We start from the raw sequence: 26,834 nt of genomic DNA, 5'->3' as shown, positions 1-26,834 counted from the left end.
ATTAGAGTCAAAGATAACAGCTCTTTTTTTCACAACAGAAAAGTGTACCGAAGTGGCCAGGCTTTTCAAATAAAGTAAAAGTAAGAAAAATTAAATAGTAAGTCATTTTGAAAAACTGTAATTTACAAAGATAGCTGCTTTGATTTCTTAGCTGCTGTGGTTTCAAACTACTGAAGCTTGCAGCTTCCAGGCTTTTATGGATATTGCATGTGCTGGGATTCCATGCAATATTTGTTTTTCCAAATTGAAGACAGTTGATCTTTAGAACCTATTTCCTGTAACACCTTGCTTATGCTTCTGACAAACGCTGGCATGCTGCACAGCTGGTAACCCCAGATCCTGTGACCAGCCTTGCCAGCCTTGCCCAGGATTTTGCTGACGGTTGAAGGCAGAGGATAGAAGAGCCAGCTCTTGTGTAGGTTGACTAGACAAACTCTTAGTTCCCGGCTATTTTCCTCAGGATACACTTTCAGAAAAGTCCCTGTAATTAATTTCTCAAAGATGGCTTAAGAAGGGTGTTCAGGATGTGGGGGCGATCGGCTGCGACATCTGTCACCCCATTGATCGCCAGGGTTGATTCGGCTGATCTGGCTGGCTAGGCGGGTGTCCCCTTCCTCCCTCACCGCCCCATGTGCGTCCCTCCCGAAGCTGCGAAGAGGACGACCATCCCCGCTAGAGGAGGACCGGTCTTCGGCCAAGGGCATACGAGTAGCTGCGCTCCCCTGCTAGAACCTCCACACAAGCTCTCAAGAAGGGTGTTCATTCAGAGAGAAATTTTATTATTCCCATGTAAAGAATTTACAATTTAGTCCTTTTCTTCACCACATTAACTTTGATTTAATATGTCATTTAATGCAATTAATGAAGCTTTTCCAAAAGCATCGGTGGGAAAACAGCAAAATAATGGTATTTACAAACTAAGAATAATTAAAGTGGGAAGGATGGAAACAGCTTACAGCTAGAAACAAAGAAAAAAATGTAAAAATGTAAAAATCTGTCTCTTGTGCCAGGCCCCAGATCACTGTGTTAACATGACTGAAGCTGAAGGGCAACTTTTGGGCAAATGGGCTGCCAGGGCTGGGGGGCCCCTGCAGCTTTGCCCAGGGCTGGGGGGAGGGGCCTGCAGCTTTGCCCAGGGCTGCTGTGAAGCTGGGATGAGCAGGCAGCACTGCCCCCACTCTGTCCTCTGGTCCCTGCCTTGTTCTCCCTACCAAATGCCCATTCCCCAAGCTCGATGGCTGTGCTGCTTACAAAGATGAACATTCTTTAGAAAATCATGCAGACTAGAAAAATAAACGGTGTTTTCAGCACAGCATGCAAACCACCCTATATGTGGACACACACACACACACAGGGCAATTATTCAAGCGATACGACTGTCAGCTTCTCCCTTTTGTGGGGCTGCTTTGAGCAACACAAGTTGTTGAATCAAAGCCTTGCGTCGATGTCCGGTGAACTGAATCCCACAGCGTTATCACTGCAGCTTCTCCACGGCTCACGGACAAGGACTATGCTATTGCTCTTTTCGGGAGAGAAGACTGACCCCAACAACACTGGGGTTAGGCACTGCGAAGTGCCACCCTTTGTGAACGGACTGCCCTGCACAGTGCCAGCACAGGGTCTGGAGCAGCAGATACTGAAGGGTTGTCCTGCATTCACGGTTGGCAACACTTACTGCGTCAGAGAGCAGCCATTCATGCCAAGGGCAGCACGGAGGGAAGAGCTGACCCCGACGCTGGCGTCTGAATGGCTTCTGCCGAACCTGCGAGGAGCAGAGGCAGGTGTGGCAGCAAGAGATGTCACGACCATTCAGTCCCTCCATTTCCCACGTCTATAAAATTTGTTGATTTGTGATTGTGCTAATTTCTCTCCTGGAAAAGAGAATGCTGAGACATGACCCTAGTTCTTAGGAAACTTTCCCAGAGGATTTCCATTTTTTATTTTGCCACAGCTCCTTCTCTGGAGTGAAGTTCAACAGAGAAATTGGGAATGAGTGACAAAAATGCTTCCCTTTCAACGCAGCCAAGCACTGCATAAGCCTCCCTTTTCCTCCATGTCGCATAGCTCTCAGGTCAGTGCTGCTGCAGGCTGTCTCTCTCCCAACAACCCTACGAGGTGGGTGATGATTGTATTTATTTCAAAAAATATTCATTTGAAACACAGAGGTGGGGAGAGCGAGATCTTCAATCTACTGGTGCACTCTACAAATGCATACAAAGACTGAGGCTGCGCCAGGAGCCAGAGCTCCGTGATGCTTCCCGCCGGCAGAAGCAGCCTACTCCCTTGGACTGTCTGCTGCTGCTGTTCCACGTGCATTAGCAGGAAGCAAGAACGGAAGGTAGCCAGACTCTAACCGACGTTGCTACAGGCCGGGAACCAGAGCAGAGATCTCCCCTGCACACCAGCCCATGCTCACAAATGGCTGAAGAGCCTGAGACATGGAGACACGTGCACCTGCGCAGGTGGCATCACCAAGAGATCAGAACAGTGACTACATAACATAGCTAACTTCAAAATCCACACCGTGGTAGTGCCAGTCTTTTAGCCCAAAGTGAAGCTGGGGCTTCCCTCTAGGCCAACGGCACTCCTGAGGGCATAGTGGGCACAACCTTGTGCATTCCACAGGAATGGTGTTCTCAGAACGGCCCATGCCAAGCTGACAGCCAGAGGCTTGTCCCATGGCATAGAGCACTGCTCCTCAATGCACTGCTCTCACAGGGGGTGTGTCCAGAGTCCTGCATTTCAGAGTCCCTGAAGTTGCCCTGCCGAGTGTCCACTGCGTGTGCTAGGAGACACAATTGGAGCTGCACTCTGAATTATAGAGCACTCACCTTCCTGCGTTCTTCCTTAACTACTTTGAACAGGTGTCAGGAACTAGGACCTCAGCATCCTGAGGATTCAGGTCCTTGGCCCCATTGGTGGTGAAACCCAAGGCTGTGACTCATTGCTTCAGAAACCACCAGAAGTAGACTCTGTCTCTGACCTTGAAGTGATCTTTTTAACGACTCCAACATTTTTGTAAAACTTGTTGCAAGTGAAATGGCCGCTGGTAACTGCAGTGGGGAAATGTGGGAAATCGCAGTAGAAACTGTGGGAGGCAGTCACGTGCAGACAAGGAGAGGGCGAAGCAGAAGCAGTGTCTGCTGGAAGAGACTGGACTGTCCACCTCTCCTCACTGTCCCCACACGCCCTTCAGCTGCGCCCAGGAGCCAAGCCGGCTCCTGCCTCATCTTACCCTCTTGTGCCTTTCTTTTCCCTCCCTTATCTCCTGCTTCCTTCCAGGCCAACATTTCTGGGTAGAATGATTGAAACAATTCCTCTGGGGTAAACCAGTAAATCCTAATTAAAGCTAGGTAAAATAATCTTTTAATCCCAACTTGTTCCAGGTTGAATAGGAATGTTCTTTTGTGTCAAAATGTAAATCACAGAAAACACACAATTTAAATAGAGTCACTGATTGGCCAAGCACACGTGGGATGAATAAAGTTAATTGCCTTCCTTAAATACAGCATTTTTCTGTAATTACCCTTTGAGTTGGCAAAGAGTCCAATCACCAAGTGTTTGTGAATATTCCCACACTAAGCCTTCACATTTCCGTGACATGGTTATTTCCACAGTAGTATAACTCTTGCTATAAAATATTTCTGTGTTAATTTTATACTCTTAATAGATTAAAAGATCTTGGTAGTGAATCAACAAGGATTATCAACAATAAAATTCTTGATATTGTCAAATATATGCAATTTAGAAAAAGAAAAAAGAACTTTTCTAACACTAACTTCCCAACAGGTGATTTGTTTTTCAACTTAGAAAAGCACATTTGGTGTTTTAAACATAGAAATGAAGTTTTCCTAATTTAGATTCTGCAACTTGGCTTTTGGTTTTCCTCAAGAGCTGCTATTCAAGGGCATTATAAAATTTCATGATAATAAAGAATAACTAATCTAATGTTTTCCTTGTGTAATAGTCAGAACATTCTAGGAAACAATAGCAAAATTTCTGCACTTTAAAATAGATGCAGCAACAGGCTCCCTATAAAATAACATGCAGACTGTGGAATGATGGTCCCTAGGAAGTCAAAGTTGGGGCCAGCTCCTTGTGGCACAGTGGGCTAAGCTGCCTCCTGTGACATGCTCTCCTGCAGAACCTGGTTCTAGCCTCAGCTCCTCTGTTTCAGAGGCAGAGCCCTGTGCATGCACCTGAGAAAGCAGCGATGATGCTCTCAACCCTGGTCGCTGCAACCGTGCTGAGACTTAACCACAGCATTTAAAGCAAACCCTCTCTCTCCTTCTTCATATTCTTCTACTTTCTCCACCTCCTCCCCCTCTTTCTATTCTTCTTTTCTGTCTCCCCTATTCTGTTCTCTAACTCCATTTTTCCTCTTACATCCGCTTGGCAGGGAGGGCTGTCTGAAGCTGGCTGGACTAACTACCTCTGTGAAACTGGAGAGTGAGAGGGTGTAAAGCATTTACACAAAGGTACAACATGGAGGAGAAGTGCTATTGTTTTATACAGGAAGAGATTCAATATATCATGACCACTCATTTAAAAGTATTTAAAGAAAAGCAGAACAACTATTTATGCTATTATTCTGTCAATACAACCCAAGTGTCTATCTCAACATCTCTATCAGCTTAGAGGATTAATAGATGTTTTATCAAAGAAGATAAAAATTCATTGTGAGATTTATTATGTAAATAGTAGTTTAATTTTTTGAATGTGGCATTATTGAAAGATATGTTTACTAACATGTAATTATTGAATTAAACAATGTAATATGTAAGTTTCTAAACTTATAATTCTGAATGTATGAAGTAAAAATAAACAATATTCCTCAAAAAGGATGTGGTATAATCTCTGGTAGAACCCCCAGGCATCTGGTCAGACCCCTTCTGGTGTCTGACCCCCAGGTTGTGTTGGCTGGTCTAGTACTTCAAGCTTTGCGACCTAGGAGACAAGACTGAACTTCTGGGTCTTCTTTGTGTAAATAATTGTAATAGTTGCACAACTCTTAGCTTTTTCGTAGAATTAACTAGGGCATATAGAGAACATTTTGCATAGTGTTCAATGTGTAATCATTTTGAAAGCCTTATTTGTATTATTAAAATTTCTATCTTGTCATATAATTGTGGTACTTGTACCTATTTCGTGACCAAGGGAGTTGAAAGGAGAGTTTAAACATTGATCCTAAGGAATCAGAGAACAATGCTTAGCCCCTTGCTCTGGGAGAAGCAGAGAAAGGAGACCCTAGAGGATAGGTTGGTGGCAGTGGCACCAGGGGTTTACAGGTGACCTTGCCAAGGGGTGGGTTCAGACTGGGCAGAGAATGAAAAGAGAAGCAAGAGGAAAACACTTGTCTGAGAAGGTCAGTTTCCTGACACCACAGAAAAGTAGAGAAAGGAGACAGGCATAGCTCAGGTGGCCGTGAAAGGGTTCCATGCTTATACTTTGCTAATTTATTTGATTTTCATCATGTCTTACCACAAAAAATGGGAAGTGGAATGAGATGTATGTATTGTAGAAAGAAGGAAGGGAGGAACAGAGGAAGAAAGGAAGAGAAAAAAAGTCATGCTGAGCCTGGCTATGCCCTGCTTGGATCCACTGGTGCGCCCTCATGAAACACAGAGAAGAAGGAAGGGAGGGAGGGAGGGTGAAGGAAGAAGGAAGGGAGGAGGAGGGAGGGGGAGAAGGAGGGAAAGTAGGAAGGAAGACAGAAAGAACGAAGACAGCACAGTCCTGAGGAGCCTGGCTGTGGCTCACATGAGCACCCTGGTGAGCCCAAAGGAGTGGCACAGACCTAGCAAGCAACAGAGCCCAGGGTACATTTTAAAAGTTTGAATTAACACTTATATAAAAGGTGATCTGAATTATGGTGATTAATCTTCCAGAATATATCCCAGAATGCAATTTAAGACAGGTTAAAAGGGAGGTTGGAACTATACATTCTTCTCAGCGGTGCATGGCACCTTCTCCAGAATCGACCACATGATAGGTCATAAAGCGAATCTAAACAACTTCCAAAACATTAGAATCATACCATGTACCCTCTCAGACCACCATGGGATGAAACTGGAAATCAACAACTCAAAACTCCCCAGGAAGTATAGGCACTCTTGGAAATTGAACAATATGCTATTAAATGAACAATGGGTCAGAGAAGAAATTAAAGATGAGATCAAAAAATTTATGGAAACCAATGAAAACTCTGATACAACATTCCAAAACTTGTGGGACACCGCCAAAGCAGTGCTACGAGGTAGATTCATCGCAATCGGAGCCCATGTCAAGGCCCAAGAAAGACGCCAAATACAGGAACTAACCACACACCTCCAGGATCTGGAAAAACAGCAGCAGAAGAGTCCCACGCACAATAGGAAACAAGAAATCATCAAAACAAGGGAGGAGATAAACCAATTAGAAATCAAAAAAACTATACATAAAATCAACAAATCAAAAAGTTGGTTTTTTGAGAAAATAAACAAAATAGACACTCCACTGGCCCAATTGACCAAAAAAAAAAAAAAAAACAAGAGAAAGTGAGAATCAATAGCATTAAAGATGAAAAAGGCAACATAACAACAGACAGTGCAATCATTAAGAAAATAATTAGAAATTACTACAAAGAACTGTACTCCCACAAATTTGAGGACCACCAAGAAATAGAAAAGTTCTTGGACTCCCACCACTTACCAAAACTCAGTCCAGAGGCAACTGAAGAATTAAATAAACCCATAACCGAGGTAGAGATTGAAACAGTCATCAAGGATCTCCCAACGAAAAAAAGCCCAGGCCCAGACGGCTTCACTACAGAATTCTACAAAACATTCCAAACAGAACTAACCGCAATCCTCTACAAGCTCTTCAAAACAATAGAGGAGGAAGCAACCCTTCCAAACTCATTCTATGAAGCCAACATCACCTTAATCCACAAACCGGACAGAGAACCGTCAGAGAAGGAAAACTACAGACCTATTTTCTGATGAACATTGATGCTAAAATTCTCAACAAAATCCTAGCCAATAGAATTCAAAAAATCATCAGACAGATCATTCATCCGGATCAAGTAGGATTCATCCCTGGAATGCAGGGATGGTTCAACATTCGGAAATCCATAAATGTTATAAACCATATCCAAAAACTGCAAAACAAGAACCACATAATAGTTTCAATAGATGCAGAAAAAGCTTTCGACAAAATCCAACACCTCTTCATGCTAAAAACTCTAGCCAAAGTAGGCATAGATGGGAAAATCCACAACATAATCAAAGCAATTTATGAAAAACCCAATGCCAGTATCATACTGAATGGAGAAAAGCTAGAACCCTTCCCACTGAGATCTGGAACAAGACAAGGGTGCCCGCTATCACCACTGCTATTCAACATAGTCCTAGAGGTACTTGCAGAGGCCATAAGACAAGAAAAAGAAATCAAAGGCATACGTATAGGAAACGAAGAAGTCAAGCTTTCACTATATGCAGATGACATAATCCTATACATAGAAAAACCAGGAGACTCAACACAGAAACTACTAGAACTTATACGAGAGTTTGGCAGAGTGGCGGGGTACAAAATTAATGAACGAAAATCAACAGCCATAGTGTACGCAAATAACACCAAGATGGAAGAAGATCTAACCAACAGGATACCATTCAAAATAGCAGAGAGAAGTATGAAGTATTTGGGAATAAATCTATCCAAAAGCGTAGGAGACCTATTCGAAGAAAACTACAAACTATTTAAAAAGGAAATTGAACAAGACCTCAAAAGGTGGAATAACATCCCGTGCTCCTGGATAGGCAAAATCAATATCATTAAAATGTCTATACTACCACAAGCAATATACATTTTCAACGCAATTCCAATCAAATTGCCCAAAACATTCTTCACGGAACTGGATACAATGATTCAAAAGTTCATCTGGAAACACAAAAAACCACGAATAGCTAGAACCATCCTGAAAAATAAGAAGTTAGCAGGGGGAATCACAATCCCGGACCTCTGGACATACTATAGAGCAGTGGTTATCAAAACAGCCTGGTATTGGCACAAAGACAGAAAAGAAGATCAATGGAATAGAATAGAAGCACCAAAAGGGAACCCACACAGATACAGCCAATTAATCTTGGACAAAAAGACCAATGACAGTCCAAGCAAGTGGGAAGGCCTCTTTAGTAAATGTTGTTGGGACAACTGGCTGATAGCCTGTAGAAACAAAAAGATAGACCCACATTTATCACCATACACCAAGATCCAATCTACATGGATAAAAGACCTAAACCTACATCCAGAAACCTTCAAACTCTTGCAAGAAAATGTAGGAAATACCCTGCAAGACCTAGGAGTAGGTCCCGACTTTCTAAGAAGGACACCAAAAGCAATAGCAGTTGAGAACAGAATAAACAAATGGGACCTCATCAAACTAAGAAGCTTCTGTACAGCAAGGGAAACAATCAACAAAGTAAAAAAGCAACCCACAGAGTGGGAGAAGATCTTTGCACACGATATAGGCGATAGGGGGCTAATTTCCAGGATATACAAAGAACTTCAAAACAACCAAAAAACCAAAACAAGCCACTCAAGAAATGGCACGGGAAATGGGCAAACATTTCACAAAGGAACAAGTCCAAATGGCAAACAAACATATGAAAAAATGTTCCAGCTCCCTGGCAATAAGGGAAATCCAAATTAAAACATCGATGAGGTACCACCTAACACCAGTAAGATTGGCCCACATAAACAAGAACACCAACGACGCTTGCTGGCGAGGATGCGGGGAAAAGGGAACCCTACTCCACTGCTGGTGGAGCTGCAAATTGGTACAGCCTTTATGGAAATCAGTTTGGAGAACACTCAAACAACTCAAAATCTGCATACCATATGACCCAGCAATAGCACTCCTAGGAATATATCCAAAACACCTGATTTACGACAAACCAACATGCATCCCTATGTTCATTGCAGCACAATCAGTAATTGCAAAAACATGGAAGCAACCGAAATGCCCATCAGCAGAAGATTAGATAAGAAAGCTTTGGTTCATCTACTCCATGGAATACTACTCAGCTATTAAAAAAAAACAAAATGCAGTTCTTCGTGGCTAAATGGGCCCAACTGGAAACTATAATGCTAAGGGAAATGAGCAAATCCCAAAAGGTTAGATACCACATGTTTGCCTTGATTTAACCTGTAATTTTTTGTTTGTTTGTTTGGTTGTTTGTTATTTTTTGAACCTGTCATTGATACTGTCTCAACCCAGATGTTTCGAAGAATGGAACTTGCATTATTTTTAACATATTGTTTACCCAATACTATGTCAATCAATTAATTCCATAATGTTGTATATTGATACTGAGGTCTTGTTGGGGCTTTTAACTGACCGGATCTTTACTCTGTTAGCCCTACCTTCAGACCAGAGAAGGTCTCCCCAAGAGGCCACTGAACTTATCTGGACAATAAGACGCTGAACTTTATGCTAGGCATGTGTTTGCAAGGAATGAATCTCAACTGAACTTGAACTATGGTTATGCAACAAGGTGGAGGAATCCACCATGGGGGGAGGGGTATGGGAGGGGTGGGGAGAATTCCCAGCGCCTATAAAACTGCCCCACATAATACAATGTAAACAACAATAAGATTAAAAAAAAAAAAAAGGGAGGTTGGAGAGGGGAAGAACCTGATCTACAGAAAAAAAAAAAAAAGATTGAATAATTTGAATGAAAGTCTAAATCCAAATGTAACAACAATTGATGAAAGAAGACAGTATAAATGTTTCCAGAAAAAAATGAACTATATTAGAAGTAAAAGAATATAAACAACTGTAAACCCTTAAGGTACACATTTTGTGATACTTGTTTTCTTCTTAAAAATGGAAAATGTTGACAAAACCTTGAGATATTTCTAAAGGGTTCAAGTTTTTATCTTTTGATACATAAAGCATGAAATGTTTTTTTTTTCTTTTAAACCAATAAAGAAATCTGAGAAACACTGTTATCCCCAGTACAAGAAATAATACAGAGGTCTGGCGTGATAGTGTAGTGGTTAAAATCCTCACCTTGCATGCCCAGGATCCCATATGGTTGCCGGTCCTAATACTGGTTGCCCCGCTTCCCATCCAACTCCCTGCTTGCGGCCTGGGAAAGCAGTTGAGGACGGTCCAAAGCCTTGGAATCCTGCACCCGTGTGGGAAACCTGGAAGAAGCTCCTGGCTTCTGGCTCCTGGCTTTGGATTGGCTCAGCTCCAACTGTTGCATTCACTGGGGGAGTGAATCATTGGATGCAAGATCTTCCTCTCTGTCTCTCCTCCTGTCTGTACATCTGACTTTCCAATAAATAAATAAATGAATCTTAAAAAAAAAAGAAATAATACATATAATAAAATTTGAAATATTAAAATTAATTTTATTAGACATATGTAAAAAGAGCAATATACATACAAATATTTTAGTGTATTGAATGCAATTGCCTGTCAAATTTAATAGAAGCTATTGATAAATGTAAGACACAGTAAGTTAAAGAACAAAAGACTCTCTGAGCATGAGGTGTCGCAGTAATTGGAGGGCTCCTGAAAGTGCACAGGAAAACAGAATTAAATAAAAGTTTATTTTGCTGCAAAGGAATCTTAAATTTATAATTAGTTTAAATTTTTTTTAAGATTATTTATTTGGCAGACAAAGTTGCAAGGGGAGGTATAGACCTTGCATCCAAACTTGGAGCCAGAAGCTGCTTCTGTGTTGCCTGCATGGGTACAGGATCCCAAGCACTTAGGCCATCTTTTTCTGCTTTCCCAGGCACATCACAAGTAGCTGGATTGGTAGTGGAATAGCTGGGACTTGAACCACTACCCATAAGAGATCATAAAATCACAGGTGGTCATGTTATCCACTGCACCACAATGCCCCAGTACACATTTTCCAAGAACTTTTTGAAAAACCTCACATGCATGGATTTCCTAAGTTGGGGCACCAAAGTAACACAATTTTCAAATTGCTGTTTTCAAAAGCTTTATATAAAGAGTATAGACAGGGCTTTGCTTGCTAACTGCGATCAGGTGGTATCACAGGCTTTGGGGATATTCCAAGTTCTCCTGAGAGAACTGAGGGGGCAGCAGCTTATATAGGAGTAATGACAGACAGGTCAGCCTCTCCTGAATACAGAGAAAGAGAGAGAGAGAGAGAGAGAGAGAGAGAGAAATGCAAACAGGAATGGTTGCATTCATCTCCTAATTTGGTTGTGCTTTGTAGAAACGACAATGAAAAATCACCATGAGTCCTATGCAGCAATGATTTCCCTAAATTTTAAAACCAACCAAGGAAACCATTTTTCAAACCACCTAACTACTGACATGACAGGATATCCAGCTGCACAACTAATAGCAATAAATAACAACAATACAATTAGAGTAGGTAGGTATTGTGTTTTTCAATCTTTTCTATCTTTAAACCAAAACTATTTGCCCAGAATTGTTCTATTCCCCAAGCTTTTTTTTTTGTAATGGGAGAAAGGAGATGATAACTACTTTAAGTTCTTCCATTCCGTTCTGCTTTTGTGGTGCGAACTCTATAAAGTCAGCTCTCAAGATGCCCAAGTACCTGACACGCTGCTGTCACCCACGGCCACCAGGGTGTAAACCAGATGTCTTTAAGTTCTTTCTGTCTGGAATTCTGTATCTTTTGACCAACAGCACCCCGACCACTCACAATCACCACCCCTTCCCCTGGTAAGCACGTCAGGGTGGAACTGTTCATCGGGATTATGGAGACATTAACCAGAGGAAATCAGTGTGGGACTCACTCTTCTTAGAGTGCCACCTAAACCAAACAATGGGCAGAACATGAATCAAACAACTGGAGAGATGGTGACAACAGCGTGGCACAGTGACTGCAGTTAGGATCTGCAATGCCAGCATCCCATACGGTGCCAGCTCAATGTCCTGATGTTCCATTTTCTGATCGCTACTTTTCTTGAGTCTTTTCAACTCTGCCAGAAACCACGGCTGTCCGATGAGAATGGGCTGGTTTGAAGCAAATCAGAACACAAGGGGGGGATCAGTAAAAAATATACCTGCTGAAAATTTAACGATCCCTTTCAATCCTCGTTTGCTAGGGGATGGAATGTGGGAACGCTTCAGTTTTCACAGAGGGAGTCCTGAGGGCCAGTGCCTCAGGGCAGCCCAGGTGGGTCTCCTCTTTACCTTCCTCAGCCTGCAGCTGGCGCCCTGTTTCTGCGGGGTGACCTCTGCTTGAGGTGTAAACACTACCTTATTGCGAGTGATTCTGTTCGTTGTTCAGTTGCGTGCGTTCCTCACTCATGAATGACTTTGAATAAAAGTTGTGTCACCCCCATGGGGAACAGGCACACTGGAGCACCGTCCGGCTCCAGGGTGGTAAGCGAGCCGCCGCCCTGTGCGCACGCGCCCAAGGGGAGCCCCTCCCAGGGGAGCCTGGGGACAGCGCGGTGGGCTGAGGCGCCCCTCCGCGTGACAGGGCCCTGGGCTGAGGCGCCCCTCCGCGTGACAGGGCCCTGGGCTGAGGCGCCCCTCCGCGTGACAGGGCCCTGGGCTGGGGCGGCCGCGAGGTGAGGGCTCCAGGACAGGGCCCTGGGCTGAGGCGGTGACCTCCGTGGCCACTGAGGTGGAAGCCTCCGGAACAGGGCCGTGGGCTGAGGCGCCCCTCCGCGTGACAGGGCCGTGGGCTGAGGCGCCCCTCCGCGTGACAGCGCCGTGGGCTAAGGGGGCGGCCGCGAGGTGAGGGCTCCAGGACAGGGCGTGGGCTGAAGCGCCCCTCCGCTGAGGTGGAGGCAGCGGTCGCCACAGCATGGGCGGCGGGCGGCCATGGCTGCTGCGTCCCTCGGTGGGCGCGGTGGGCGGTGGGCAGCGCTGAGGAGCCCAGGGCGCGTGAGAGGCCGCAGGCTGTGGCCCCTCAGCAGTGACCGGGAGCCTGGGTGAGATGGCGCTGCCCGGGCCCCACAGGCGCCCTGGAGCCCTCCTGTGTCAGCCTGCTGCCGGGAAGAGCGCCCCAGTGCCCCGAGCCCCTTCGGCTTTCATTCCCACTAGCTTGGCTGAGTCCTTTCTGGCGCAGCTTACACGTGCTGTGACCCCCATAGCTTGTTTAATCCGTGACGAGGGACCTTGACCTCGCGCAGCTCCTAGAGGTGACGCGAGGGGGAAGGGTCGCCCTTCCTTTCCCTCCGAGGGCAGAGCCCACCTGACCCAGCCGGGCCCTGGAGGCCTCCCCGTGGCCGCTCCTGAGCCAGGTCCGCCCATCACAGCACCTGGCGGGACACAGCACTGGGGGTTCTTGCAAGGGCCTGACTGCTGCGGGGTCCGGGAGCTCGGCGTGCGTGGCTGGAATCCTGCGGAGACTCAGGCCACGCGTGGCACTGCTTTCTGCCCTTGGAGGTTGCCCATAACCCGGGTACTGCACGCCACACCGAGAGCAGCATCCCAGCCCACGGCTGCTGACCTGGAGTCCCGGGCGCCTTAGCACCTCCAGAGCTCCCCAAGACTGGGCCTGACCTCCCCACAAGATCCTGGTGATAGCGCCGAAACTTGTGCCTGCTCCCAGCGCAGCTCAGCTGCGTGGACACCGCACCCTCGGCCCCTCTCCTGAGACACCTGCTTGGTTGAGCTGATTCTTTGGATCAGTGGGTGGGCTGCTTGCATGGTGAATCCTGTTTCTTCGAAGGTGCTTTCTGTTTTTCTCTTCTGGAGGAAGATCTTCCTCCAGTGATTCCTTGGATGTGGAAAGCAACCGCCAACCCCCCTAGAAAGGCATTGTTCCTCTTTGAATTCAAAAGCTTTTGTGTGATACTGATGGACAGTGGCAACCAGTTTTCAGTTTATTCTGAAAGGAAAAACAGAGCTATCCTTGACTTTAGTGACAACCAAAGGATTTGGCAGCACTGGCTCTGTTCCATGGGCGAAGTCCAGGACTTTCACTTGCACATCCCAGGAAACCCAGCACATCAGTCAGTCATGATTTCTGCCCCCCAGGCTCACAGTGCTCCTGGCTGCACAGGCGGGAGGGACTGGAGGCTACTGCCAAGCCCCTGGAGCAGGGAGCAGAGGCGGGGGAGGCCCTTGGGGCTGGCGAGCGAGGCTAAGGCCATAGCTGTGTTGGCACTGGGCATCCGTGTGGTGAAGGCATGGACACTGCCACACTGCTTCACCCAACTCGGCACCTTGACAAAGGCAAGCCCAAGTCCAAATGTGGATGGCAGCAGGGAGAACATCTTCCAGTCCTGCCAGACTCTTTCCTCATTCTTTAGCTTGGCTTGTTTGTCAAAAGCCATTCTTCTTTCATATACTACCTCCCCACCACACACACACACACACACACACACACACTTTTTGTTTAATGAAGGGTACAGAAAATCAAGAAGGTACCATATGCCTGAATGTTTTGGGGAACTAAGACTGACTAGTGGCTGTATGGTTTGCCAGGTGTCACAGAAGATGGGTGGGAGTATGGGAGCAGACTCTACCAAGTGTCACTTTGATCTTCTGACCCTACGTGTTGTGGTCTTGCTGCTTCATGGCCTTGCAGTGACTTTTGCAAACTCTCCTATCATTTGCCTGTGTTAGTAGTCTCTGAGAACTATCTTAGTTTCAGAGATTGGTGGAAGGGCCTGTGACTAGAGCATTATGAGGGCGCCTTTGGGGTGGTCTCTACAACTCACCTGCTAATGCCTGGACTTTGTCTCTTGCAGTGAAAAAGGCGATTGAGCTGAAGTCCAGAGGGGTCAAGATGCTTCCGAGCAAGGAGAGCAGCCACAAGAACTCCGTGTGTAAGTCAGCTTCTCTTTGGCTGAGGCGCGTGAACCTGCCCTGCAGAGTATAAACCTCTGTACACTGGTGTGGGGCAAGATCGGGAAGGATGGGACTGCACAGAACTCGCTGTGTAAATTGCCCTCCCCATGGCCACTGCCTGCATACACAGTCACTGAGCTAGTTTACACAGAGACTCCAGGCTCAGTGAACCTCAGCCTGTGTGCCTTCCTCACGCTGTCCAAGGCTGTGCCTGCTGGAGTCCTTGTTGAATCAGGGTGCTGGGCTGATTTCTTTCTGCTTCCTGACACCCCCCCCCCCTCCCGCCACACACACCCCTACACATAGACCAGGCTGATATTTCTTTAGAAAAAAGATTTAATTTTGTCATTTTCCCACTGAAAAAATTTTGACCACTTATTGCCTGAGAATGTGAATGTAAAGCTTTGGGCAAGGCCATTGTCTTTCTAAAGAGAAAGCAAGATGTGGAGACAGGTCCCGCCCTCCTCATTTGCTGTGCCTGAGGATCCCTGGCTTGGAGCAGGAGCAGTGCCCTCTGCACCTGCAATCTGCCCCCTCTCCTCCTCTCACTCCACCTCCCATGGATCCAGCCCCTTCCAGTGGCCCTGTGCTTTTCAGCAAATGCATCCAGCACCCTGACCTCTGCTGCCCCCTGCAAAGGCCTTGTTGCTCCTGGTTTTGCTGCCAGGGGTTGACTCTTACCCTTGTGGACTGATTTTGCTGGAGCCTCCCTGGGAACTCACCTGTCCGCAGTCCCAGGGGTTCGCATGTCCCTTTGCGGGAGCAGTGGGGATACATCCAGACCTCAGGCTGTATGTATAAGGCCTATAGAATTATTTGGTCTGTGAGTGGGACTCAGAATTCAATAAGCCATAGTAGGCTAATTTTTGAAGTTGACAATTTTATGTAACAAGCGCATGATGTTGTAAATATCCACATGACCCCTGGCAGAAGAAAGTTCCCCACATGTGCCAATGGAGATCCACAACCCCTCTGGAGACCCCCAGGGCCCCCAGTGTGGCCCATCTGCTGTGTCCAACACTTTCTGAGCCTTTCCTGGCCCTTGATGGCTTGGGCTATGAAAGGGCTGGGCTCTTGGATCTCCACAGCTTAGCTGGCTGTTACTGCCTGGCACTTCGTAAAGATGGATTATGGGAGAGCTCTGAGCTCCCAAGGTCCACTGCTCCATTTTAAGCTGTAAATCTTAACTGGATTCTGCATATGGTTTTGTCCATGACAGTAGTCTGTTAAAATTACTGAATAGAAACAGTCCATAGTATGGACTCACCTACTCAGTTTTATCAATATACCTACTTGGGGGTTTCCTGCAATAGTAATGTTAGTTCATGGCTGCTTGGGACATCTGGGGAAAGGAACTGGATCCAGCCTGGAATGTGGTCTAGAGATGTGGGATCCCCGAAAACAGGTGAGATTAGCTCCTTCTGACAGGTTGGTATCTTAGGGTCCATAGTGAACCTGCCTTGTGGAATCATGACCAGGACCCTCTACAGAAAACTAAATTCAAAGGAAAAAAATGAGAATTTTAAGAAATTTACCATTTTTATTTTTAGCTTAGTTCAGTATATTCCTTACAAAAGAGCTATAGTAATTTTATAATGATTTTATAATAACCATAATAATTTTGAAAATTATTTCCATGAGTAAAAACCCTCCAGAAGCAATCGGGAATTCCACACGGAGCCATTATATTCAGCAATAGCAGCTCAAGACTAAACCCGGCGGACATTGTGTTGACCTAACAGGGTGGCATTTATGCCAAATGATTTTTGAAGGGAGTTGATTTTTGAGGGGTTTCTGTGAACATAAAGACAGATGTGCAATGACTTCTCTGGTATTAGAATGAGCTTTGCCTCTTTCCTACTGGTACTAAGCTGTATTTGTCAGACCTGGGCATTCCTCATTAGAGACAACGAGAAACTGAAATAACTGTGCCCCCCACTGATCAGCAGTGCAGTCGGTGGCACACAGTTGCTTCTATGAATTGTGCGACTGAGAAAGCCAAGCGAAATGTTTCCTAGAGGAAGGGACGAGGATTTGAAGCCAGAGGCACTGTGAAGATCTAGCTCTTCCTCCAGCGCAGGGTCTGTTATTTGTTAACCTCACCACCGTTTGTTAGGATTGTCATGCGGGTAAACCCAAGTGTCTGTGAACTGCTCGCTGTGGCTGTGACGTGTAGTGGGCCCTCTGTCAGCACGGCTGGGAGAGGCAGCCTGAGAGGTGCAGAGGCACAGGAGCCTGTCATGGCAGGGCAGATGGCGGCCAGGGCTGCTGGAGGACACAGCTCAGGGTGCCACATCCCCTGTCAGAGCCCCAGGGATCCCCTGGCATCGCCGCTTATTTTTTTATGCAGGTAGTGGCACTTTCAGTGAGGATTTCTCTTGCTGGTGTTACGGCTGTGTATCTGCCTGGAGTGAAGAGCCACTCCTGTGTTTTGGCCCACCCAGGGAACTTGGGTCCCCAGCAGTTCTGTATCTCCCTAGAGCTAGATACAATAGCTCTCCAAAAGTACTCTGTACAACACGATTGTGACGTAACTTTTTTTTTTTTTGGTAACTATTTGAAATTCATATATTGAGGGGTATTCAAAAATGCTATGGAACGTGAGCATTCTAAGAAAATTACACATGGCTTTCAATAGTTTTTCTATTAAAACATCTTTGATTTCATTTTCTCTGATAAACTCCTTGAAGTACCCCTGTGTTTATTCTCTGGTTAAGGTTGTTTCATGAGGATGTGACAACATGATCACAAGAAATACTTAACATAGGTCTGACTGATGCTGCTGTCAGCTCCTTCCCCACGTGACCCTCTGATTCTGCCTTGACCTTCATGCTGTTATTGTCATGTCCCTCCTCACAGAGGAACACAGTGGCAGCGAGGGCTCTGCTGTGAACTTTGTCCATTCTTGTGAGACCGATTCAGTTCACACAGCTGGGCTTCAGGGAGCACCAACAAGCATGAGGAGAATGACTAGGTTTGTCTGCCTAAAAATCCCCTGAGGCTGGCTGTGCTCCCAAGGGCAAAGGCCAAAGGTCAGAAGTCCTTTCAGAAAACCCTGCAGGAACCTCTTTCCCTAGATTTCACTACAAAGTCTTTACCTGTTGCTTTCTATTTTCAAATGATTTATGAAAAGTGTAATTCAAAGACAATTTTGATGCAAAATGGTTTTGAAATCCAAGCACAGTTGCAGCATAATATGCATTTTCCGTGACATTTTTAAAGGTCGCTTGTAAGTGCTCAGTAAATATGTCCGACTGACTGACTGACTGACTGAAGTTTGCTAGATACGATTCTTTCGAGTAAAGCCACCGATTCTCTCACAAGCACTTCTTGAACTGAGGAGTCCTTGCTGAATCCTGCCTTAGAATCATGACATCAACCCCACAGTGTGGGCGAGAGGAGTGTTCCCATAAAGCCCCAGTGATAATGAAGATATTGACTCTGTCTCAGCACTAAGCTTCTAATTGGTTCAAGCTTAGGAAGATTGTACCATAGATGATGGCATTTCTCAACAGGAATGATTTCAGGAATGAACTTGGACAGCTGCCTCCCTCTGCCTTGCAGTCATTGAGTGTTGGGGTGCCATGTTCACATGAAATTACACCATGTCAGTATCAGATTGGTTCAGAATTGGATGTCATCCAGGGCCCAGAACAAAAGCCTGATAGCACAAGTGGTACTGAACTCTGTTACATGATTAGAGTTCAATTTCATAAAATAAGTGCAGTAGAAGGTTAATGATAACTAACAAATACAACAGTATAGTAATTCACTGTCATCAGACTTGTGTGAATGAGACTGCTATCTCTCAGTATTTTACATTGCTTTCATGTACACCTGAGAAGGCTCTGGCTGTCTCCTCTGCTGATTAATTCAGTGACTGCAAGGTGGGGAATCCACTGCAATGTGGATGTGCTGAGGTGAGACATGACTCACCTCCTAAGCAGGAAGGTGCAACATAGGGCAATTTCCTCATGCAATCCAGAAAAGTGTGTATTTATGGGATTTAATAAGTTTGAGTGGAGTTTATTTAAACCATGGATGAGGCAGGGAAGTTAAGAGGAATCGGGTATGTGCTTTGCGGTGATGGTTACTGTAGTTGGTGACTGTCAGTGGGACAGTGGCTCTGGATGATCTGCAGTGGTGATGATAACATTCCGTGATCTTCGATGATTCTAACAGATAGGAGTGTTTCTGCGCAGGGCCTGCTCCTTGACAGAGGAGCATTTTAGCAGCTCTCCGAGTAGGGACTTTCAGGCCATACAATCCATTCTAATCTACTGAGAGGAGGATTAACAAAAACCTGGATTTTTTTTTTTTTGAGCTAGAATTTTTGCCAGTGGGTAAAGTTAATGACAAATAGCTTTAACAATTCGATACCGATTTGTTGTAACTCACTCAGATGAACGAAGACCACATGCTATGTGTGGGCATTTGCGTTCACAAAGTGATGCTCAAACAGGACAGGACAGTTGATTTAGAATTACTGTTTAATCAAAAGTTGAGTTTTCAAAGTGTGGGGAAATTAATAAAAGACATTGTCTTACAAGCTCTTGAGGAAAGTAGCAGAACACTAGGAAATAAACGTTCCTGGGAGTCGATTGCATTTACATCTGTAAACCATTTATTTTCTTGTCCTTAGATTTTATAGTACCTTTTTTTTGCATCTTGGAAACACCAGAAGCAAAGGCTTAATATTTATCCCAAATTTCCAGACAGTCTGCTGTTAAAGGAAAGCCACTTAACATCATTTGCAGTGAGCATCTACTTGCATGCTTGGCTTCCTTTTGTCTTGGACATAATTGTTTGGAAAGGAGCATTTTAAGCCACATGGATCTGCCTTTAGAACCCTGCTGCTGTGTGTTGTCTCTGATACTGTGGACACTTGACACTGCTTTTGGAACACTGAGATGTTGGGGCTGTATTTCACCCATGTTTTGAAATGCATCATTGTCAAGGACTTTCCATTCCCTGGAACCATGCTGCTCATGTCCAGTCAGTGTTATCTCCAGGATTTTACTTTTCTTAAATCTGGAATAATTTAAGAGCAAATAAAATACAGAGCTGAGTCCTATTCTTTTTGAGTTAAATCCCAATATGCAAAATAGTTCAGTCTCATTCCTTGCCACACCCTCATACACCTTTCATGTGTCACAGACTTCTAATCATAGCACAACTAGATCCACGTCCTTGAGAGACCTAGACCTCTCCATCTCCCGCCCTCATCAGTCCTGCCTCTGAATCTCCCTGAATCTCCACGCTTCTTGTCAGCCGAGGAGATCTTTCAGCCTCTTCTCCTGGCTCCAAGTTGTTATTTTCACTTATTAAAATATATTTGAGGTATGCCAGAAAGTTTGTGGAAAAGATGAAATCGAAAGGTATTTATTTTGTGACAAACTAACTTTGAAATGCCTGCATGGTGTTTTCATAATGCCCACATCAGTGAGCTTCCTGAAAAGAGCCTTTTTTGTAAGATGCTGTTGACTTCTTGTTTCCCCTCCTCTGTCTCGGATCTAGGTTTAAACTCCATGCACGTCAATGCTTTTGCCTGCCTTGTTCTTCATTTCTGCCACCACTCCTGGCAGACGAGCACTGTGGTGGACTGAATGGCTTAGTTCTGGAGTGCTGCATGAGCCTCCCTACAGTCAGCCTAGCCTTTCCTGGGGAGATCTTTGGGCTCATGTTTTCTTGCATGCCTCCCGCAGGTGCATGTTGAGGAAGGTCCAAGAGCAGTCATGGAGCTTATCAGAATGTGTTCCTTCGCTTGAGGTGACCATGATCTACAGGTGTTCAGAACATGGATGAATACCTTTCAGACAAATGTAAATATTTTGGAGCAATGTTTCTCAGAGTTCCAAGCATGTCAGGTCAGCAGATAGTCTTCATGTTAAGCCCTCAGTCTCTGCTTAATGTCATTGATCATCATTTCATTGGTTGAGGAAATCATGCCTACTGTAAAAGCATGTGTATTCCATGGGAAAAGCATGAATAATTAACAATGAAGACTGAGTACAGTAACCCCATGAGCCATTGTACTCCCTGCCTAGAAGGCAGTGTAGAAACTGAAAAGTAGATGACTTTATCTTCAAGTCTGCACCTGGAGATTGTCCACATCTCTTGTCAGTTGGAAGCCACGTCCTGAACGTACAGTCTTCCAGAATGGATTCTTGCTGCTGCTGAATGCATCCATTGGCTATTGATTTGATGTCTGCACCGTGCCTCATTTCATGGAAGGAAATTTGAAGAATTCCAGAGAAATACAAAACATGGTGCATACTATATGATGAAGGTAGAAGGGTGGAAGAGGAGGGTCATAAAGCTGGGTCCCTAATGTCCTGAGCCCTCAAAATCAGGGCGGCCAGGAGAACTGAGGTTGTTCTGTGCTCTCAGCCCATCAGCCTTTTGCATTTCAAGCCCTGAAACTTTATTCCGGAATCATTTGTTACTGGTGTTTTCATCAGGGCCACAATTCCCCCAGATACATTGTTCTGTTACTAACTCTCAAGGGAACAATCAGTGATAGTTAACTGATTCACTTTGCTCATCAACAAAAGCACCTGCTGTACCATAGAGTGTTATCACAGACAGCCCCTGCATCCCTCAGGCTGTTTCCAGGGGCCCCTCTGCAATATGGCTACCACATGTCCACTGGATTTGTAACCTGTTGTAGACAAAGGAGTGCCTGTCCCTCCGTGCTGGATGCCAGGTGCCGAGTGCTCTAGATCTGGCTTTGAAGCCAATTTTGACAGTGGAGAAAATAATAGCTCCATTAACCTCTAGCAGCTGTATAAAGGTTTAATAAAACAGGAGGGATAATAACCTCAATCTACTTTATCCCCTAAATGCAATAATACAGAGCATGGCAGTTGTTAAAGATCTTTGTTTCCTTAACACAGATCCGTGTAGTGTGCGCATTCTAGATTGTAGATATTACATCATCAATCAGGTGAGTGAATTATGCTTGCCAAGTCTAAATAGGCCTCTGTGACTGCAGGAGCTAACCTATCTTCTTAAATGCTGTGTGCTGTCTTGCTGTGAGGCGAGCTGGAGACATTTTGCAGAGAATATTATCACTGGTGACAAGTAGTAAAACTGGGTGGCTCATCAATTATTCAACATGCTATTTACATACATAATTTTGTAAATATTCAGGAAAAAAAGAGAAGCTATTAAAATATGTAAAGCAAGATACAGCCTGGTTGTGTTATGAACAGTTTATTTGAGTTGCAGCCTGGGCATGAAGTAAAATACTTTCTAAATGATTTCAGTTTGCAATTATAAAGTGCAATTGATTAATTCAACAGAACAACTCACTTTGCAAATTGACTTAAAATTGTTCTCTTTTAAAATGAACTCGGGGAAAGTTCCTAGGGAGGGGAGTGCAGACATCACAGAAGTAGGCAGGTCTTAGCTTGGTTGTTGTTTATTCTTTTAGAAACACAACATGTCATGTGAATTTTGATCACATTTGAGAAAGTAAAATAACCATTTTTCTAAATAATTGAGTGGAAAATACCCTTGACGCTCTGGAGGCCTCTGGGTTATTGGTGCTTGGGTGTGGCTGCAGTGAGACTGAGAGGCAGTGCAGTATTTTAATCATCATTTGTTGGTGAGTAAAATCAGACACTCCAAAGACAGCATTGATTAATCATTATAGCTCTTGTACCAGTTACATGAGTCTCCATTTTATGCACAGGAAACCACTTCTGCAATAATGCGCTAAGAAGCCTGGATAGAGTAGCAGGGAAGTGAGCAGTGTTAGACACCAAGTACCTGGGAGGTCAAGGGAAACACAGGGGAAGTGCACTTCCCTCTCAGTCCATCATGTTTTTTCAAACTCATCGGAAAGGCACAAAGAGAAAACCAAAGTATCCTTCAGGTTAGTTTCTGAGTGCTTGTCCAATGACAGAGCCAGAAGCTGGAAGCTGACTTCCATTTTCCAGCAGAAATCAGTTTCCCTGGATTCACTCATGCGCTCTCGCAGCAGCAGTGTCAGGATGAACCCGCTGATAACAACCAAGCGGTGTTTGTGTTTGTGTTGGTGTTGACCCTGAAAAAGGCAACTGCTGTGTTTTGTAATGTGGGAAATGTTAGAGAGGGTTGGGGGCTGCAAGGAGCTTCTCCAGCCCTCAGGGAAAGCCCAGGCCAGAGGCTACCGGGATCCCTCCACCTGAGTCACAGCTTGCTTACCAGCCCTGAGCACATTTCCTTGCCTTCAGATTGTTTAAATGGTAGCTAGCGTTTCTAACTCTTTGTTTTGAATTAAATATAGATTCACAGGAAATTGATGAAATTTAGCAAGAGACTTTGAACTCTTTACCTACTTTTTGAGAGTGATAACATCTTGCACAAGCTTAGAAAAATGGACATTAGGAAAACTCATTGAAGTTGCTCAGGTTCCAGCAACTTTGTGTGCAGAGTGCAGCTTTCTGCTGTGTAACGATGGTGACCACCATCACCGAGGGCTGCGACTCTCACACTCTGCCTGCACCCAGTCCAACCGAAAACATTTTTTTTTTAATTTTGCCAATGGCATATACATTATGCAATATGCAGTCTTCTGTGGGTAGCGGTCTTATTCAGCACAGTTCCTTTGCAATCGGCCCATTTTGCTCCGTCCATCAGCAGTCCACTGTTGTTTCGTGGCTGTGTGGAATCGCCTACCTGGAAGAGCCACACTTATTTCATCCATGGAACCTTTGCGTCGTGTGGTCAGTTTGGGGTACTCTTGTGTGCAGCTTCTGCGGCTTTTGGATTTTATGGGTATTCGTTCTTTGAAGACTATGTGCTTTGATGTGTCGTCCCGACCTGTCAGCTTCCCCTATCATTCCATGGTGCTTTGCAAGAATCAGTCTTTTATTGAGCAGTTCTGACTTCAGGCAAATCAAATCCATGGCTTCTCGGTTCTCTTAGCAGCAGGAAGATGTAGGCATGTTGGCATGTCACATGTACCCAGAGAGAGCACAGGAGCAGGGCAGAGCCCTGTTCCCAAGGGCAATGGCCTGCCGGGCCTGTTGGCTGGATTGTTGCAGCCCAGCCCCACCTGAGAGTTTGGCAAGCCTGTGTGGAAGGCAGAGCACAGGTGAAATGTTCTCTTTGCAGCTTGGCGCTGTATATTTGGGCTCACACACTTTGCTGTGCTGGGCTGACTGCAGCCTTAACTGCACTGATGGTGTTGTCATCTCCAAATAGAGTATGTGTGAAAGTAATGAGATTCATTGAGATGATTTAATTACAGCAAATATCTATACTCTGTGGTATAGTATGATCATACACGCTGAATTCAGTGTATTGTTTTCATAATAAGAAATTAGAAGCATAGAAAAATGTAAAGATATCGTATATCAGAGAAGAAAAATAAAGCCATTAAAAACAGTTTATTATAAGTACAGTTACAAAGAGATAGAGAGGGGTTATCTTCCATTTGCTGGTTTAATCCCCAAATTACACAGTGGTCTTCGCTGGGACAGGCCCAAAGCAGAAAGCAGTAGTTTCATCCGGGTTTCCCACATGTGTGGCAGGAGCTGTTCTCTGTTACTTTGGCAAGATGTGTTAGCTAGTTGCTGGATTGTGAATGGAGCAGTCATAATACAAATCGGTGCCCATGTAGGATGCTGGCACTTCAGGTGGTTGTCTGTGTGCAGTATGCTGGCCCCAAAGTACATCATGTTTTAAGATGGGAAAGTGTGGGAAGGGAGGTGTTTAAGATGAATATGCTGAGTTAGGAGATATGAAATGCTATATTCTGCTTTAAATTTTACAAGTGTTAAATCCACTTGTGGAGATTCAATTTGCTTTTTTCAGATGCCTGTGTTTGCAAAGACCAGTTTGAAAGGCACACAGAATTATGTAAATGATGTGACATCCCAATGAAATGCTCTCATTTTATTTTTGAGAGAATTATGACATTAGTTAAAAATTCAGGTTCAGGATTTTTTCAAGAAATTATCCATGTCCTTCATCCAAGGAAGTAGCCACGGCTGTTTTGTGTGCATACACACCTGACAGAGCTTCTAGCATTGTCCTTGGGTTTCTGACACTGAGAATCGCTGTGTTTTACTCATGTGTAGGGGATGCATTTCTAGGCCTCCTCGCGGGTGGCAGTTTAAGGGGATAATTGTGTACCCCACTCCACTGTCTCTCATTCTGGAGTTCTTTTTTGTGTTAGTTTTACAGTGACATACTTTGAAAATACTTAGAATCACACAATAAACAAATCTCAGAATTTCAGCTTTGCTCATCATGTTACATTTTTCTTTTATGTTTTAGTTACAATGAATCAGGAAAAGCATTGTATTTGTCTTTCAAGACTGGCTTATTTCACTAAGCATAATGGTCTTCAGTTGCATTCATTTTTTAAGAATTAGTGATATTAAAAAAAGAGTTAGTGATGTTCCCTTGTGTATATGTACCACAATCTCTATCACGGCATCTACTGGTGCACATCTTAATTGATTCCTTGTCTTGGATGTTATGAGCTCAGGTGCTGCCAACATGAGTGTACATTTTAAAAGGGTTAATTTTAGTGTCATTATTTTAAAAGCATGCAAGAATTCAAATAATACTACATGTATTCGGTGAATATATAAGGTACAAAATAAGTTAATGATTTCTATGGAATGTAGGAGAAATGCCGTTGTGGTGAAATGTTTTCTGAGTGATCTATAATCCACCCTGCACTGAGTGTGTGCAGGCTACAGGTCACCAGTAATCTCTCCTAACAACCAAATTGCCATTTGACTGACTTTCAGATTCAATTTGCTAGAATCCATGTCAAAATAACTCATCATCTGTTTGGACCTGGCTTCAGTTTTATGTTTCACCTTATTCATACTACATGGACTTATTTAAGGTTACTTGTTGCCACCCAACAGCGACACTAAAAAGACGAGGCACACTCTTGAGGGTCTGGGAAAAGCCAGAACCGCAACCAGACCCCTCAGCCAAAAGCGGCTGCATTTAAATCCTTCTCTCCGCTGCTCTTGTCCCCGTTGGTCTAAGCTTTTCTTCCCGGTTCTCCAGCCATCTTGCGACAGCCCTCTCAATCCCAGAGCGGCTTCAGCACCCTACTCCCCACATCTCCCCCCTTTTTATTTTTGCTGGGAATGATGATTTTCAGGGGTTGATTTTGACCACCTTCATGGCCACGAAATGTTGAGCTCATTTCCAGCAAGGTTCCAGAGTTTGTGGGTGACTTCCAAGCTCATGACCCTGAACTAGCTGCCTAATTTCCTTAGAGACTTCCCAACCCCAATTCTAAGGGATACCGAGGGGTGCATATCTTCTATAGCTACTTCCTGCTGATTTTAGGGGTGTCGTAGGTCTTGCCTTTTTGGGGTTCAGGAGTATCTTCCTATCTCATCTAGTTCACAGGTCCAGCTTATGAACAGTCACTGCCAATGGCTATGCTGCCTCTCACAAACAAGAAATCACCGCCTCTTAGGGCTATTTCACAGCCTCTTAGGGCTAAAACCACTTAATCGCCTGGAAGGCGAAAATAAAATAACTTTTACTCTATACACTTATGGTGGCACAGGCTGAAAATTCCCCATATGGGCCACCAGATGTCACTGCCCAGCAGTGACACTAAAAAGATGAGGCATATTCTTGAGGGTCCAGGAAAAGCCGAAACCACAACCAGACCCCTCACTGCCAAAGGTGGCCACGTTTAAACCCTTTTCTCCACTGCCCCTTTCCCCACTGGCTTTAGCTTTCCTCTGCCATTTCTTCAGCCCTTTCTCTGCCACCCTTTTTTGTTCTTGTCCCCATTTTCTGCTGCATTTCTCCATTCTTGTCCCCGAACTTAGGTCTTACTACTTCTCTACTGCTTTTCCAGCCCTCTCTCCACCACCCTTCTTCCTGCCCATCCTCCTTCTCCCCATCCCGTCTTTCTCCGTTGTAGTCTCTCCATCTTTCTCATCTCAGTCTTTCGTCGTCTGTCGTCGTTGTTTGTCTGTCCATCCGTCCATCGTCTGCCTAGCTTTTACCGGCTACTTTTATATCATTCTCCGCCAATTCCTGCTCCCCA

General features: G+C 44.7%; 1 protein-coding gene across 1 annotated transcript in view; it reads left to right on the top strand.

Moving 5' to 3' along the window:
- The window catches only part of CSMD1 (CUB and Sushi multiple domains 1), a 1,316,379-nt gene that overhangs the window by 729,126 nt on the left and 560,419 nt on the right, over nucleotides 1-26,834 (top strand). Inside the window, exon 7 of the mRNA XM_040967079.1 lies at nucleotides 14,707-14,784. Coding sequence (XP_040823013.1) covers nucleotides 14,707-14,784 — 78 coding nt within the window. The remainder of the gene's footprint in view (nucleotides 1-14,706; nucleotides 14,785-26,834) is intronic.

This window comes from Ochotona curzoniae, unplaced genomic scaffold (genome assembly GCF_017591425.1).
Source record: "Ochotona curzoniae isolate NIBS_2020 unplaced genomic scaffold, NIBS_Ocur_1.0 scaffold_4506, whole genome shotgun sequence".
NCBI lineage: Eukaryota > Metazoa > Chordata > Mammalia > Lagomorpha > Ochotonidae > Ochotona > Ochotona curzoniae.
Note: the sequence above shows the minus strand (reverse complement) of the source record. Positions and strands in the feature narration are given on the sequence as shown.